The 14,965-nt window shown below is 45.9% G+C and overlaps 1 protein-coding gene across 5 annotated transcripts in view; it reads left to right on the top strand.

Annotated features, from left to right (window-relative positions):
* The first annotated feature begins 3,554 nt into the window (after nucleotides 1-3,554).
* DGKI (diacylglycerol kinase iota) overlaps nucleotides 3,555-14,965 on the top strand; it is a 228,073-nt gene continuing 216,662 nt past the window's right edge. For all 5 annotated transcript variants that reach the window (XM_040596412.1, XM_040596410.1, XM_040596409.1 and 2 more), the window contains exon 1: nucleotides 3,555-3,925. In XM_040596412.1, coding sequence (XP_040452346.1) covers nucleotides 3,735-3,925 — 191 coding nt within the window. In that variant the 5' untranslated portion in view covers nucleotides 3,555-3,734. The remainder of the gene's footprint in view (nucleotides 3,926-14,965) is intronic.

The following is a 14,965-nucleotide window of genomic DNA, read 5'->3' as shown; positions in this document are numbered from 1 at the left end:
GGAAATTGCAAGTTCTGGCCCTTATCTTTGTTGTGATAGAGCTGAGGAGAGATAACCAGCGTAGATTAAGGCCATGTCTGCTGGGTTGTCTCACTTCCACTGCCTAAAGAAATGCTGTAAGCCCTCTTTTTTAAACCTGTTTGGTAAAAACCTGGGTTTGATCCATGGTATTTGTGAAGAGGCAGCACCCCAGCACTTCCAAGCCAGGCCCTTGTTGTCACCCCTGCTGAACACCTTGACAACAAAAATCGGGGTGTATTTCTAGCTGTGGCAGCCTGCGCGTGAAAAGGGGAACAGCACTGTGAAATAGCTTAAAAATGGTAAAAAACATAGAATGTAGCAGAAAACAGTAACTCACCAGAGCTAATGGGAGCCAGGGCTGGCAGAGCTGCAGGGTGAAGCGGCTTGCCCAGCAGGGTGGTCTGCTGAGGTGGGGGTGGCTCACTCCATGTTAAGCCTCGGCATCCCTCAGTTACCTGATGGATAAGCAGTGCCCTGCTTGAACTTCAGATGCTGACCAAAGTGAATGTTTTTGTGGGCCTGTCTGTCAGCACTGGATCTGGGAAGGGAAGCTGGCTGTTTGTTCAGTCATGTTAAAAAAGAATAAAAACTCGAGGGGACGAAAATGCATACGTACACATGTGTATGGGTATATGTATTTTTATATGTTTTTCTGGACGATGAATTTTGTATGACCTTAAGGAATACGGAACATTTAAAGTAGGCTGACTTCTCACTGGCTACCCTGGCACACTGAACAAGTAAAGCTGCCTCATCCCTTTCTTCCCCACTCCCCTTTTCCATATATTCACCTCTTTTCCATTAGGAATAGGATTTTCAGTCCCTCCCACTCTGAATAAAACTTACTGCAGTGCACACAGCCAGTGCGCACTGGAGTGTTCAGAAAGGGATTTAACAGGCATGTGAGTAATGGAATAAACCTCCATCCCTTGGCTTTACTCCAAAAGGCTCAATTCCCTCCTTTCTCTGCATTTCCTCTTTCATTCCCACCACCAACCCTGCTATTCAAGGCATGCAGAAGTTTCCACCTAGGAAAAAGAGCTCCCCACCTGCTGAAGCTTGTCAGCTCTCCCAGATGAGCAGGGGAGTCACCGCAGAGGGATGCGAGGCGCTCCTCTTAACCTGGCAGCCCAGCCCCTGGCCAAATCGCCAGCTTAAGAAATGAGATCTCGGCTGTGGGAATTCAGGCTGTTGCCAGCACGATGATCCCAGATGCTGGCAAAACCTGCTAAAAATCTATTTTTGTGCTCATCCTTTCCCCCCTGATCCAGCAGTATGTCTGCAACCACATCTTGGAGCAAACACGATGCTCGGATGAAGTTTCAGCTGTTGCTGCATTTCTCAAACTGCAGGAATTGACAGCTCTGCCACAGGTGTAATTGTGTAAGCAGGGCTTTCCTTCACCAGCCTCAGATTCTGTCATAATTGCTCATATTCAGAAAAAGGCATAGGAAGTCAATTTAGCGCCTGATGTTGCAAATGAGTCATGCAAATTGCAGCCGTCAGAGGAAAACCAGGTAATCCTGGAGCACAGTGGAAATGTGGTCATGTGGGCAAAACAGTTATTGACAAGCAGGAGCTACAGTAGGGTTTGTGCTGGAGGAGGACGTGGCTCGGTGGCATGGATGTTTGCTGGAGGCGGGGGTAGGAAATTCTAATTAGTTGCCAGGCTTTGCTCCAGATGCTGTGGGGGAGGTGGAGCGATTAGCTGGGGCAACAGGCCATAGAGCTGTTCCCATGCGGACCAAAGGCTAAAAGAATAAAGCTGTGAGATGATGCATATGGTTCTGCTCTCCAACTGTAAAATTAATTTGCAATTAAAGTATTTTTTGCACATGCTATTGGCATCTTCTCATAGCAACAGATTGTACGGTTTTCACCAACGACAAAAACTCGAAGATACCATTGATGAGAGAGGGGCTTATGGCACTACTCCTCATCCTTGAAGCTGGCTGCTGGGCTAGGTCTGAACTGGTCTTTAACAGTTCCAGCTCAAAACAGTTTAGTTTTTTTTCTGCAAAAAACAGTTGTCACATGCTGTTAAATTGGATGCTTTCACTAGCAACATTGGTTGCTAATGTCCCTGGAAGTTCAGCAGAAGACTTTCCAACGGAGGTCCCATCTCTCCATGGAAAAGGCATTGATGGTTCCAGAGTTTGCGAATCTCTGCACACAGCTCAGAGCAGGAGCCAGACCTTTTTACAGTTTTGCATAAGATCTTTAGTTTTCCTTCTAATAAGCTGTATATTACCTTTCTTAACTATGCTTTCTTCTGTGTGCCTCATTAGGAACTGAAAGCACTCTGAGGTGTGGGGGAGAAAATTGATACACATATTGGGAGAAGCACACATGTATGTAGATAATGTACACATCATTTATGCATAGGGGTAGGATGTAATTTTGAAAGTTGGTTAAACTTTTAAATACTTGAACTGTAGTAAAAAGATCTACTTTTCATCACCCTTCTCTACTGCCAGCAAGGGAGGGGAAAACTTAATTGGCTAGCTTGGAGGGCTGTCATTGCTGGAGCTGAAGCGAAAAATGTATATGCAGTATGTGCTGAGTATGGAGAAGCTGAATCTTTAAATAGGGTTGGAGAAGGAACAAGAACCAGGTGTAAAGAACCTATTGGCTGTCCTAAGTCTGGTTGTTGCCCAAGATCTTGCAAGGTTTGCACGCTGGTGCATACAAGCAGCAGGTAAACGCTGTTACCTGTTTGACTTTGCTCATGGCGCTGGCTGTGCTGTGGCACAAGGATCACAAGGAAGAAGCGAAGCCACCCATGGGGAAGGGGGGCCTCTGAACTCTGTTCCTGCAGGGTGTGCCTTCCCTGCAGGGCACTATTTGGTCACGCCTCCCCTCTTTAGTCCTTACGTCTTTCTATTTTGCATCGCATTGCCTTGGAGAAATTTTGGATGCAGAAAACAAAGCACTGGCTGCGCATAATTCCTGGTATAATTTCTGTATAGTCCCAGGCTTTGACCTTTCCTGTACTTTTTAATCTTCTTGTCACTGTCAGCCTATGTGCTTAAATAGCCCCCCCTGGGTGCCTCTGTGGAAGGTTTTTGTATCTCCCATAATGAACAAAAGGAAGAAGCAGGGCACAAGGCAGGAGGGCAGTCTATTTTACTAAGTGGCGATGTGGTGCCTGTGTCAAAAGGTATCCCCTGGGAGCCGGGTGCTTCTGTTCGGAGCGGACTACATGGAGATTGCCCGGGGAGAGCATCAGAAGCGACTGACGGGTAAACCCGCAGGGGCAGCGGGGACGCCCTGGGGCGCTGGGGCTCGCTCTCGGAGGCGCTTCCAACGCGCCGCTCGGGGCAGCCGCGGGTCCCTGCGGGCCGGGCCGCCCCCGCCACCTCCCCAGCCCCCGGCGGCCTGACCGTCCCCGCGACGCGTGGGCGGGGGCGTGGCGCGGCAGGGCGTGGCGGTGGGGGGGCGTGGCGGCGGGTGCGGCGAGGCGATTGGCGGGCGGGCTGCGGGGCGTGGCGGGGGGCGGGGGCGGCCGGGAGTTTCCCACAATGCCCCGCTGCAGTGCGGCCGCCGATGGATGCTGCGCGGCCGCGCTGCCATTTGCAGCCGCCGCGGCTCGCAGCGCGCCCCCCGGCCCCGGGAGCAGCGGCCCCCCGGCCACCGCCGCCCCCCAGCGCCTGCAGCCGCCGGCCACCCCCCGCCTGCCCCCTCCTCCTTCTCGGCCCCGCTGCCCCGTCGCAATGAACCCCCCCGCCGCAGCCGGCGGGGAGGAGACGGGGGCGGCGGGTGGCGGTGGCTGCCGGGGGGCCGAGGGTGGTGGGGAGGCGGCGGGTGCCGCCGGGGCCCCGGAGGAGCCGGGGCTGTCGGCGGCGGAGGAGTCGCTGGAGGAGAAGCTGCGGAGCCTCACCTTCAGGAAGCAGGTGTCCTACAGGTGGGTGCCGGGCGAGCGGGCTGGGCGCCCGCGGTGTCCCTCTCGGGGACACCTCTCGGGCACGGGGCGCCCGCGGGTGGGGAGGCGGCCGGCGGGGGCCGCCGGCGGTGCGGCCGGGCAGCAGCGTGGGGGCAGCACCCTGGCGCCCGAGGGGGCTTTTTCTTTATCCGAAGCGTGAAAGAGCCCCCCGCCCCGATCGGCGTGCCGTGAAGTCGCGACCTGCTCCCAGCCCCGCCGCTGCCGTCAGGTCTGCGGAGCTGCTCGGTGCGGCGGCGCCGGGGGCGATGGGGAGGGGGTGGTGTACGCGGGGGAACTTCGGAGTTACTCGGAGGGAGAGTCGGGGACCCTGCCCGGCTGCCGGGGGAGCGGCTCCGGCCTTTTCAACAAAAACACCGCCTGCCCCTGTTCCCGGTGCCTCTAAACGCTCGCATGAGGTTTCGGAAACACCTTTTTGGTGGTGTTGCGGATCCCGAGAGGGGCTTCTCCGTGGGAGGTCTCGGGGAGTGCAGGGCTCCCCTCCCTGCCGGCTGCCCACTCGTGCCGGCAGCCCCTGCGCAAGCCCCCGCGGGTGACAGCATCGGTGGGCTGCTGCGCCCGGGGGAGGGCAGGCGCCGGGGTGCCACGGGACGGGCTGTCGCCGGAGCAGTGTGTTACTGTCATAACCGGGTCTTGGGGTTTTATGGCTGTGCATGTCTCCAGTGTATCGCTGATGCCAAGTAAATGGGTTTGTTTCTTTGGTCAGTGCACCTGTATGGAGGGGCTGCTGGTGGGGCTTGTCAGCTTTCCTGTTACCACCTAGGGTCTAATGGTTAGCAGCTGCTGAAATTGGTTGCTGTCTGAGAAGCTTCATGCCAAAAAGTTCTCGAGTTTTACCGAATTCTGGCTGCAAAGCCCCAGTGGCGGCAGCACACCGTCGGTAACTAGTATTGTAGTGTGCTTAGAAATGAGCCCTCTTAACTGGGAGGGCAAAAAATGTAGAACTGCTACTTGGTTTGTCTCTGCAAGGAAAGAGTGTCTCTAGCTCTAGGTCAATTAGTTGAAGAATCTCCCCTAATATGGAGCTACTTCTTAAGTGCTGTCAGTTTACACCCCAGATAGCTTAGTAATGGTTTGAGTCTCTGCATGTGGTAGAGCTTAAAAATGAAGTAACTAAACACTCTTCGTAACTCAAGTTTTATCTAATACTTCATGTATGCAGAGAGACTTCCCCATGAGGGTTGATGGTCTCACTGGTGATTTGGGGTGATTCATTCTAGACTCGATAAGGTGAGGGATGTGAAAAGGAAAACTGAGGGGACACCTAAATAACGTGACATCAGTCATCTCTCAGTACTGTTGCATCTCTCCCCTGACAGTGTTCCTGGCACATGCCACTTAAGGGCAAGTTGTCCATTGCAGGTAAAGGCAGATTCTGTAGGTGGGCTGTTGAAGTAGCTGCTAATGAGACAGGTTTGTTAATGTGTCTGCTCTTGGTACCGAAGGCATGGGGTTTGCAATACATCTTGGAGGTGCTCTATTCTGGCTCTATGTTTTCTTTTTTATTCAGTTAATTTTTGCAACACCCCCCCCCCCCCCCCCTTTTTTTTTGGAGCGGGGGGGGCGGGCGGAGATATTAAAATCTGTTTGTAATGTCCTGTTCTCTAGATCATCTAGAAGTGTGTTGAAGACATGAGTATTCTTAAAGTTTTCTGCATTGTCAAGATTTGTAAGGGTTTCATAAGAAATGTTTGTAAGAGGGAACACATGGGTTTTTTCTATTCTTCCTGCTCCATCTCCTCTCCTTTATCTAGGCAAGTGTACAACAAGTCCCTAACAAATACAGAAGCTTTTTCCTAAGCATCTCCTGGTGCATATTATTTATTCTGCTTGACTTAGGATGTATGTGAGAAAGTGCATTTTCTTTGTATCCTTAAATTTCCACACCTTTTCTTTTGGAGCTGGTTTCTTACAAATAATGTGCACTCTCTTATTTATCCATAATGAAAACAATCTGAGTAGATATAAGAGTAGAAAACTTCTACAAAGGACCTCCACTGAGCTTTCCACACCCTGTGTTCCCCAGGCTCCTTATATTGGTACCATTTCTTTCAGTAAATTATGGTGTTGAAATATATTTGTAAATGACTGTATTATGTACAGGAAGATCTGTTTATGTTGGCACTTGGACTACCTTATTCGCTGGTACAATAGAAATTATTCAAGGCTTCATACAAACTTTCAAACAGCTCATTTACGGTTCTCTGTGCAGGTGCATTACATTAACATACACCCATATACCTGTTATTTATATAAGCAGAAGAAAAACAATTGGAACTTGCTTAAAATAATAAAGATTCATGAAAATGCATGTACAAAATCTGTTGGTGGTAACTGAAGGAATGAAATGGGTGGCTGAAAGGGAGCTAAAGGTATTGTGAGAAGGGGAAAAAAGGAAGAAGAAAAATATTTCCTATACAGATTTTATGTTGATCACTCGTGGTTTACCTGAGGTTGGCTTAAAGTATTATCTTCTCTGCACACATCCCCCCCTTGTTTTTTGTTGTTGTTGCTAAACAGAAACTTCTTTTGTTGTAATGCAGATCTGTTTAGCTAATGAGATGATTGTGGCATAAAAATCACTTCTTAGTTTCTTTAGGATTGTACCAAACCCATGCGTAATGTAGTTCAGCAATAAATGTTTTGTACTAATGTGGTCAGTGGTTTAAAATGCAGAAACTGCTGTATTACATGTGTCATGTTTCTGTGTGGTAACTACTAATAAAGGCACATTTGTCCCCCATATTGAACCATCAGGAGGAAGAACTGTCTTTGAATAACACAGGTGTGCCTCACAGGGAGCTTGAAATCCCCCTTGACCTTGCCATGTTCCCAGCCTTGCCCACCTTGCACCTGACATTCACCAAGCTTGTCGTCTGCACCAAAAGCTCATCATTCGGTTAAAAGTAGCTGTTTGCTGTTTTCTTTCTAGTAATATGCTGTAATTATGTATACATACACAGTGGGGATATGCCACTTATCTGTGCTTGTGCGTGAGCTAATGGATTTAAAGTGTGTCTGTTTGTGTGTGTGTATGTGCTGCCAGCACACATCCCTTAAGTGGATCTTAATTTGCAGATGGGGCATCTGCCCTGCCTGATATAATAGGGGGATGCTGCTGCTGGTGCTCAGCTGGTGGGTACTGCTGGGGGGGAAGGGAGGGAGGGAAGGGGTGGGCTGCAGTCAGAAGTGTCAATCCCTTGATGAGGGGCATCTTGCAGGGCTGATCCCTGTGCAGACCGAATGAAGTGCGGAGCAATGGTCTCCCTGTTCAGCCTCGTGCACTTCAATAAGGCCAACCGACTTGATAGTGGGATGCTAACATCAGATTGCCAAACGCTAAGCAGTAATTTTTAGGGCTAATTTTTTACCCTACAAATATGGAATTAAGTGTTTTAAAACAGTTTTGTGTTTTCTGCTTAAAATCTGAACTATGGGCTCACAAAATCAATTTTTGTTTTTCATAAACTGATAGAACCAAAAGTTCAATTTCCTACCGCACTGTGAAGAAATAGGCAAATCAAAAAAAGTGAATAAAAAATGTACCCCTGTCAGAGAGAAATGCTCTCTATAGATTGGTTCTTGGAGTCGTGTTTACCCCCTACATTTCTAGACCCAGTAGAATATTTACAAGACATTGTGACACTAAGATAGTGGGTGAATTTTTCTTTCCATTCAGTTTTTATTATTTTGTCAATGCAAATTTCTGTGAGGAACCTCGTGGTCTCTTTTAGCTAAAATAGAAATTGAAGTAGCTTTCCCAAAATAATTCTTGAAATAAAGAGAAATTCAGATTATACCAAGGAGATGCTCAATAAGGGTATTTCCACAATACAAAGCTATGGCTGGAGAAGACCGTGGAAATAAAGCTATATCTGGCAGATTTCCTGCAGTTCTTTGCAGATCTCAAAACTTATCTGAAATGCAGTCTTGTCATTAATTTTTTTTAAGCTTAGAGAAATAGTAAAAGGTAAAAAAGCCACACCCAAAACCAAGACACCCCCCCCCCCCCAAATCAAACAAACCCAAGAAACCAAACCAACCAACACAACCCACAAAGCAAGCCAACAGAAACCATCAATAATGCAAATGGATTTTAATTTCTTATTAATTATTATTTAGAAATCCAGGGAATCTTGATCAGTGATGTTGGAAACAAAACAAAATAAGTTTAATGGCCATTTTTTGAGAGCTCGTGATGTTTGGCAAACACCTGTCACTAGGGGGTAGTTTATCTAGAGAAACGTAATTTAATTTTGACCAAAGGGAGAAATTCTGACGAAAGCAGTGGGTGGCAGGCTTTAGGATTCTTGCTTGTACATGGCTTGGGGATATCCAAAAGCAGGGCCATAATGAATCATCTCAAAGTCCTGTGTTGCTAATAGGCAGCAGGTTGGCAGCTCGGTTGTCATGCTTTGTCTGTGGCGAGGGTGGCTTGCCTGAGCAAGAAACTATGCATTTCACTTTTAGTAATGGAAGCACTGGTTTTCTTAATTCACCGTGTCTGTTGACCATCCAGTTCCACTCAGAAATGTCGCTTTCTAAAATAGGTGGTTTCACTTTCCTTGGCTGATGTTTCTCTCTGCAAAATGAATCTGTAGCCAAGCTGGCCTCCCCACCCACACCATCAGCAGTAGCTGCTTGTCTGTTGTGGCAGAAAGTAGCTGGAGGTGTTGTCGGAGTGGGTTTTGTTACTGCATTTGAAGGAGAAAAAGCTGTGGCAGAGAAATCCTGCAAAATCCCTGATTACACAAGCCTCGTCACTGTTGATGAGCATATAAGTACCTGGGACTACAGATGGGGCTTTAGACCAAAATAGAAATTTAAAGATAGGAAACATCCTCATTTTTGCTTCATTTATTTACAGACATGGTAATGATCATAAAACTCACATCATTTCTCAGTAAATATTAAATAGAGACAGGAAGCTAGAAGTGTCTCCCATTACTAAGACTTAATTATTTTATGAAATATGACAGCGTTTACTAGTGTACTGTGAAGCATTATAAATAATAAAAGCTGAATGACATTTGTAAAACTGAAAACGCCCAACGCAAGCCCTTGATCTTTTGATTGTGTTGATTTCTTTTACTTGTTTCCTTGAATCTCAACATATCCTATTTCTATAAGAGTGAGGTTGGTCTGCATGAAAATGATGGATGAATTTTTATCTTCTACCAAATGTCAAGAAAATAATTCTAGCACTCTGGCCTAATCTCATATGATCTGCTTATAACTGTCGTAAGAGTTTCGGGTATGTACTGTACAGATTTGTTACCACCCACTCGCATAACAGTGACTCAATTTACTTTGTCACCCAAAACATCCATCACCATTTTGTTTTCTCCCAAAGCATATCACTGGACGTTTTTGGTACATGAAGGAGCCTTCACACTCTTCCATTTATAAAGCTTTGAGGTGGAAGTTCTGCATTGGAGCAAAATGCAGAAAAAGGCTAGGACAGTTCAGAGAGACCATAGGAAAACCAGGCTGATGTTTAAAGTTCCCTCCTGACTTCAAAATGTGGCTGCAAGTCCGGGCATCGATGTCTTTATGTCACACTGAGCAAAAGGACAGTCTTTGAATTTTGAGCATGTCTTACGTTCTGCCTTCTGTACCTGAGGTTAGCAGCACTTCACAAAAGACATGTGAATGATAACTCTGGGTAAAGCTACATGTGAGCTGCAATGGAATTACGTGCAACCTCAGGAGGAGATAAACACATCAGTCATTTGAAAGGGGGAGCCTCTATAGGCACATAATAAAGCTGTTCTGTAGCACAGGCATAGACCTGTAGACTTAGATTGCCCTGGGACTGTTGCAGGTAGAAAATATTATTGTGTATGGGGGACAAAAAAAAAAAAGGCAAGCTGAATCAGATGCCACATAACTTTGACAGGGTGGAAAACCACTTTTGTTCTGGCTAGTCCTTCGGAATAAACGATCAGGTAGTTGTATCTTCTTGCCCAGGTCAGTCGTGGGGCTGATGAAGCGATTTGCTTGAAGCCTCACCAGGCTTTTGATGGGTTGGGGTTTTTTTAGTGTGTGGGTTTTTGTTTTGTTTTTTAGTTTTTTGGGTTTGTTTTTTTTTTTGTAATTTGGCAGCTTGGCTAAGATGTTGGGAAGGTGATGTGTATGTACAACAGTCTTCTGTGCTCTTCCTGCTGCTTTATTGGTAAATCCATCAAAACCTGGGCATCAGATACCAACAGTCAGCCAACGGATTTCCCAGATATTAAGGAAAAGAGGAAGAGGGAAAGAAGAATAGAAAATAATCAGGTATGGGCGGCTTGCAACTTTATGGAAACCTCTTCCAGTTACAGAGGTGGTGATGGGGAGCTTTGTCTTGGAAAAGAATCAATGTGGAAAGTTGAAGATCCTTTTTGAGTCTTACTCTATGAAGTTTTGGGTTTTTTAAACTCTTTGTATGCGGGAGTGAAGCATTAACTCTACTGTACTGTTCACCTGCATGTTCCGATATTGGGGGTTTTCCCTCTCTTGTGGTTTTTTGAATGATTTGACCATTTGTCACTGTTAACAGAGAAAAGCTGTGTGGGACTGGATGTATATGAAAAAATGTGTAAGAGAACATTAAGAGAAGACCATGTGTATTTGTATACAGTCTGTAGGAGCCTCCATGTGGGTCTGTGCTGGGTATGTGATGACTGTGTATGGGTAAGGTGTTGTCACTGTGATTAACTTCAGGGGGAAGGTAGGTATATGATAGGACATGGACATGACAGACTCTGCTGTGTGTTTTGCAGGTTGCAGCTGCATAGAAGAACCATCTGTGCTTTCTACTAAGTTTCTGGACCTTGTGTGGGCTGAGGAAAGTGTGCCAGGGTGGGTTGCGTGTTCAGGAGCCTCAGTGCATGCTCTGTATGAATGCTCAGGAATATAAGATGAAGGGATGCCATTATGTTGCTAATACCAATGTGTGGTGTGTGCTTTTTCTCCCTTTATTTAACTGTCTGTTTTTTCTGAGGTATATCTATATTTTATATATAGGCATATAAACCCATTAATGTTTACTCATGGTGAAGGTATTGGGTCTGAATGGAAGGTGCTGAGCTCAAGGTTGGCAGGCCCATCTAGAGCCACCAGGTCTCTTTGGTTTCACTTCTCATTTCTGTCTGTATTGCACTTGTTTTTGTCTTTTCCGGCTTCTCTTGGTGTGGAGGTGCTAGCCTGTGGGTGTAACTGCTTCCCTGGTGCCCACGTTGTGTCAGCTCCTGAATTCTCCTGTAACCCTGTCTCTTGGAGTGATGAGATTCTGGTAAAGCTGTCGCTGATACACGTGCAACCCACTTGATACTGCCAGCAGGGAAGTCAATAGCATCAGATCCAGCTCAAAAAGGCTTTTTTGCTTCTTTGGAATCTTGTCTTTTGCCTATAAATTCACTTAGGGAGGATTTCCTTGGTGAAGATTAAGGTGTGTGCAGCCCTCACACCAACATCGCCATTTAATGTGCTGGCTGCCATGTGCCATGGGCTGGCACAGACTGTCCAGGCTGGGCCTGAATCACTCTGAGGGTAACGCTGGGCTTTGGGTGGCTGGTTAGGAAGGAAAAGTGGGGGTTTTCACCTTAATTTTCACTAGAATTTTTTTGGTTACAGAAGATCACAGCCCCCTATCTTGGTTTGCAGAGGAGATCCACAAATGGAGTAGGAGACCATGCAGAGTCAAGGAAGAGACTGGTTGGTTGTTAAGACCAAAAATTTGGTGTGCTGGTCAGAGCCTTACCTTAAAGTCTAATACTTGCCCAATCCTCTTAGCTTTTCACACCTGTAAGGCTGTAATCCGTAAGTGATGATACCTACCTACTGCAGCTGGTGTAGGACCTGATTCTTTGTAAACCCGCTTTGAGAAACAGAAACAAAAGAAGATGAAGCGACTTATTTAAGGTGGCAGATGGAGTCTGTGTGACAAAGTGGGGACAGAGCCTCAACCCTAGCTTTAGCTGCAGGGCTTCTGGTCCAGGCTAGCAGGAGAGGAGAACGGAAAAGAATCGAAACTGCAACTCACAGAGAAAACCTGAAAGCTGAGGGGGGGAGGCAGAAACAGCTGTGCATGAATATTACAATTTGATCTTGTTTAGAGTACAATATATGCAGGTTTTGCCTCTGAATTATTTGTGCATTGAGCAAATGGGAGGGTTCATTTTTAAAGAGCTTTGCTAGTCTGAGGCTGCCACAGGGCACTACTAAGTGGTTCTTCTGAATGTCTTTGCACTTCCAACTAACTTACTGAAATGGCTCACCATAAAGGTGGGGAAGGGAAAGATTTATTAGCTGGTTCTGAGGAATGATTGGGCACTAACCTCTGCACTCTTGAGAAAGTAATCTGGTGCAGGACAGAGCTTGTCTGTACTCTGGGATTGAGCCTGGTATTTCCCCTATACTTTCTATGCAGCATTGAGAAACCTTGGTGGTTTGCAATGCTTATGCTAGAAAAAGGCTTAGTAATGATGTCCTGAACCTTTCAGTCCTGCATTTCCCTTCAAATGCAGCTCTGAATAGCACTGCCAGAATCCCCTTCCATTTCAAACGGCTGTTAAAGCTTAGTTAACTTCAAAATTTACAGTTCATGATGGAAAACTGCTGTTTTATCATCCAGTCCATCCACCCTTTTTTAAGGGGTTATGGCTTCAAATTCTGCCTAGAAAGTTTTCCAGCTCACTGGCCCTGCAGACTGCCTAACGCTAATCCCCATTGTCATAGACAAATGGCCGTGTAGTGAGAGAGAACGGAGGTGTCTAATCGTACTTAGCTTTGAGGCATACTAAGTTAATGCATCGTTGCTCCTCCTGTGTACCTTTGTGGCTAAACAATGAGTTAAGAGAACGTATAGGATGCTATTCTCTAAGGCTGCCAATAAGATCTATATGCCATCAGCAGTGAGTTTAGTTATTGGCATTGGGGAACGGTGCTGTTGCCTGTCCTATAGCCTCAGCTTGGCTATAGAAGCATTTAAGAGATAAATAATATCAATGGCTTTGGCTGGCTGTATCTAAGAGCTCTTGGTGGAGATATGTGGGCTCTTCTTGAATATCCAGAGACTTGGAGGAAGGCCTTTCATGGTGAAAGGTGTAGGTGCGGATGGTGGGAATGTGGTTGGCGAATAACTTGTCTTGCTTTATATTATCCTCTTCAGATGGACTCAAAATTACCTGCTTCTCCCTCACTGTTACTAAGGCATGTGTGTTTAATATGTACATCTAAAGCGTGTCCGATTAGGGCTACATGATACATGAGTGTTTGGGGGCATGACCTGACACTTCACAGGAGGAGAAAAAGAAATGTTGATATTTAATATAGACATAATTATAAGGTGCACAATGCTTATATAGTACATTCTTCAATATTTCTATTTTCATGAACTTCAAAATACTTTGACAATTGTAAAATTTGTTTCAGTACTTCTCATTTTTCAAAGGTTCCAGAGTTTGGCTTTTCACAAAAATAAACAGCAAAGCCCCTAATAGCTAGATTATATTTCTTCTAAATTTTATGACTTAATAGGAAACTTGACCCACAGGGGAACATTTTCCAAGTGGGGCAGGGATTAACTTCAAGTGCATAGATTCATCAAAGGTGGTGAGTTGAACATCCTAGAATCCCTCTGTGCTTGGAAACTGTTCCCCGATGCTGTGTAATATGCAGGAGAGGGGACTGCCTGTGATGCTCCGAGAGGTGCCATGGGGTTTCTGGGCACCACAGGAGAGGGTGAGGAAGCAAAATGGCTTTGAAGCCTGTTAGCATCAAAAGATTATGAGAAAATACCTTCCTGTCATCACTTTATTTCATTAGGTTGCTAATGAGTTTCCTCTAGGGATAGTAACGGGGTAGTTCTTATGCTTTTATCCAATTAGTGAATGATCCCAGGAGTGTATCCTTTTGTTGTGAAAACACACTGAGTTTCATTCCAACTTGAGCACTGCATCCTGTAGGTTCTCTGAAGGCGATGAAATGCCATGTGTAGGCACATCTTAGGCCAGGTCGTTGGTTATTAATTGCTGATGTTAGCCTGATTTATGGTTTCAAAATGAGGCCCTAGAGGGCAATGGACTCTCCTGTAAAAGTGAGTGAAATGCCAAAGATGTAAATAAAGTTTCATTATGAATTTTGAGATTTGTTGTAAGTTGAGACACTGAGAGAATGTACATGTTTAAAACCTGTGTAGATAGGAAACAAAATAAAGGTGCCTTTGATCCTGTTGCCTTCAGGGATATCCAGTACCAGTGTCTTGCCAGCTGCTTGACTCATAGGATCCTTTCCTGCTGGGACTATAGTTACCTCCAGGTTTTAGCCTGATTTCAGATGACATTGAAGAAGGAATTAGCAGCAATACTGATGCAGCTGTCATGTTTGGTTGTGGGTGGCCTTCTATTAGTGAGAAGAATTGAAGCTATTCTTTATTTTTCATTTTAGTCTCTGCAGGTAGCCAGCAGTTGCAACCGTCACTTCTCTTGCAGGACGGTATATTTTGGCTTTGGAGCAGGTAGTTTTTGTTTTGTCCCTGGCCAGTTTTTACTGTGATAGAGTTTCTGTATTTCCTTATTTTTGATCTGCACTCTCTCACTTTTCGTTCTGTAATTTGCCTTTGTCAGCCGACCTCCCTGCCAAGACACTGGTGCTCTGTGTGGGTTTACATACCTGGGGCTGTGCAGTGCATGGTACAATGAACGAATAACACACAAGTACTTAAATGCTGGGCTTCACATTCTACAAGGTTAGATTTAAGTTACTAAGCTTGTTCCAACAGTGTTGGGTTTTTTCTGCCTCCAAGGCTAGCGTGAGCTTTATAGTCCAGCGCTGCATCTCCGATTCTTTACTATTAAGATGCGCACAATAAACTGCTTCAAATTCCCCTTTAGATTTGCAGTACTGGAAGTTTTCGAGCCCTGTGGTGGTAGACTGTTGCAGAGGCTGCAAAGTGGTTATGTACATCTTTTATACAATTGGAGGTAAAGACGGAGACTGTTTCTGGACTTCTCCCTTTCA

Source organism: Falco naumanni, chromosome 5 (assembly GCF_017639655.2).
Source record: "Falco naumanni isolate bFalNau1 chromosome 5, bFalNau1.pat, whole genome shotgun sequence".
Lineage (NCBI taxonomy): Eukaryota > Metazoa > Chordata > Aves > Falconiformes > Falconidae > Falco > Falco naumanni.
This window is presented reverse-complemented; position numbering and strand designations above follow the sequence as displayed.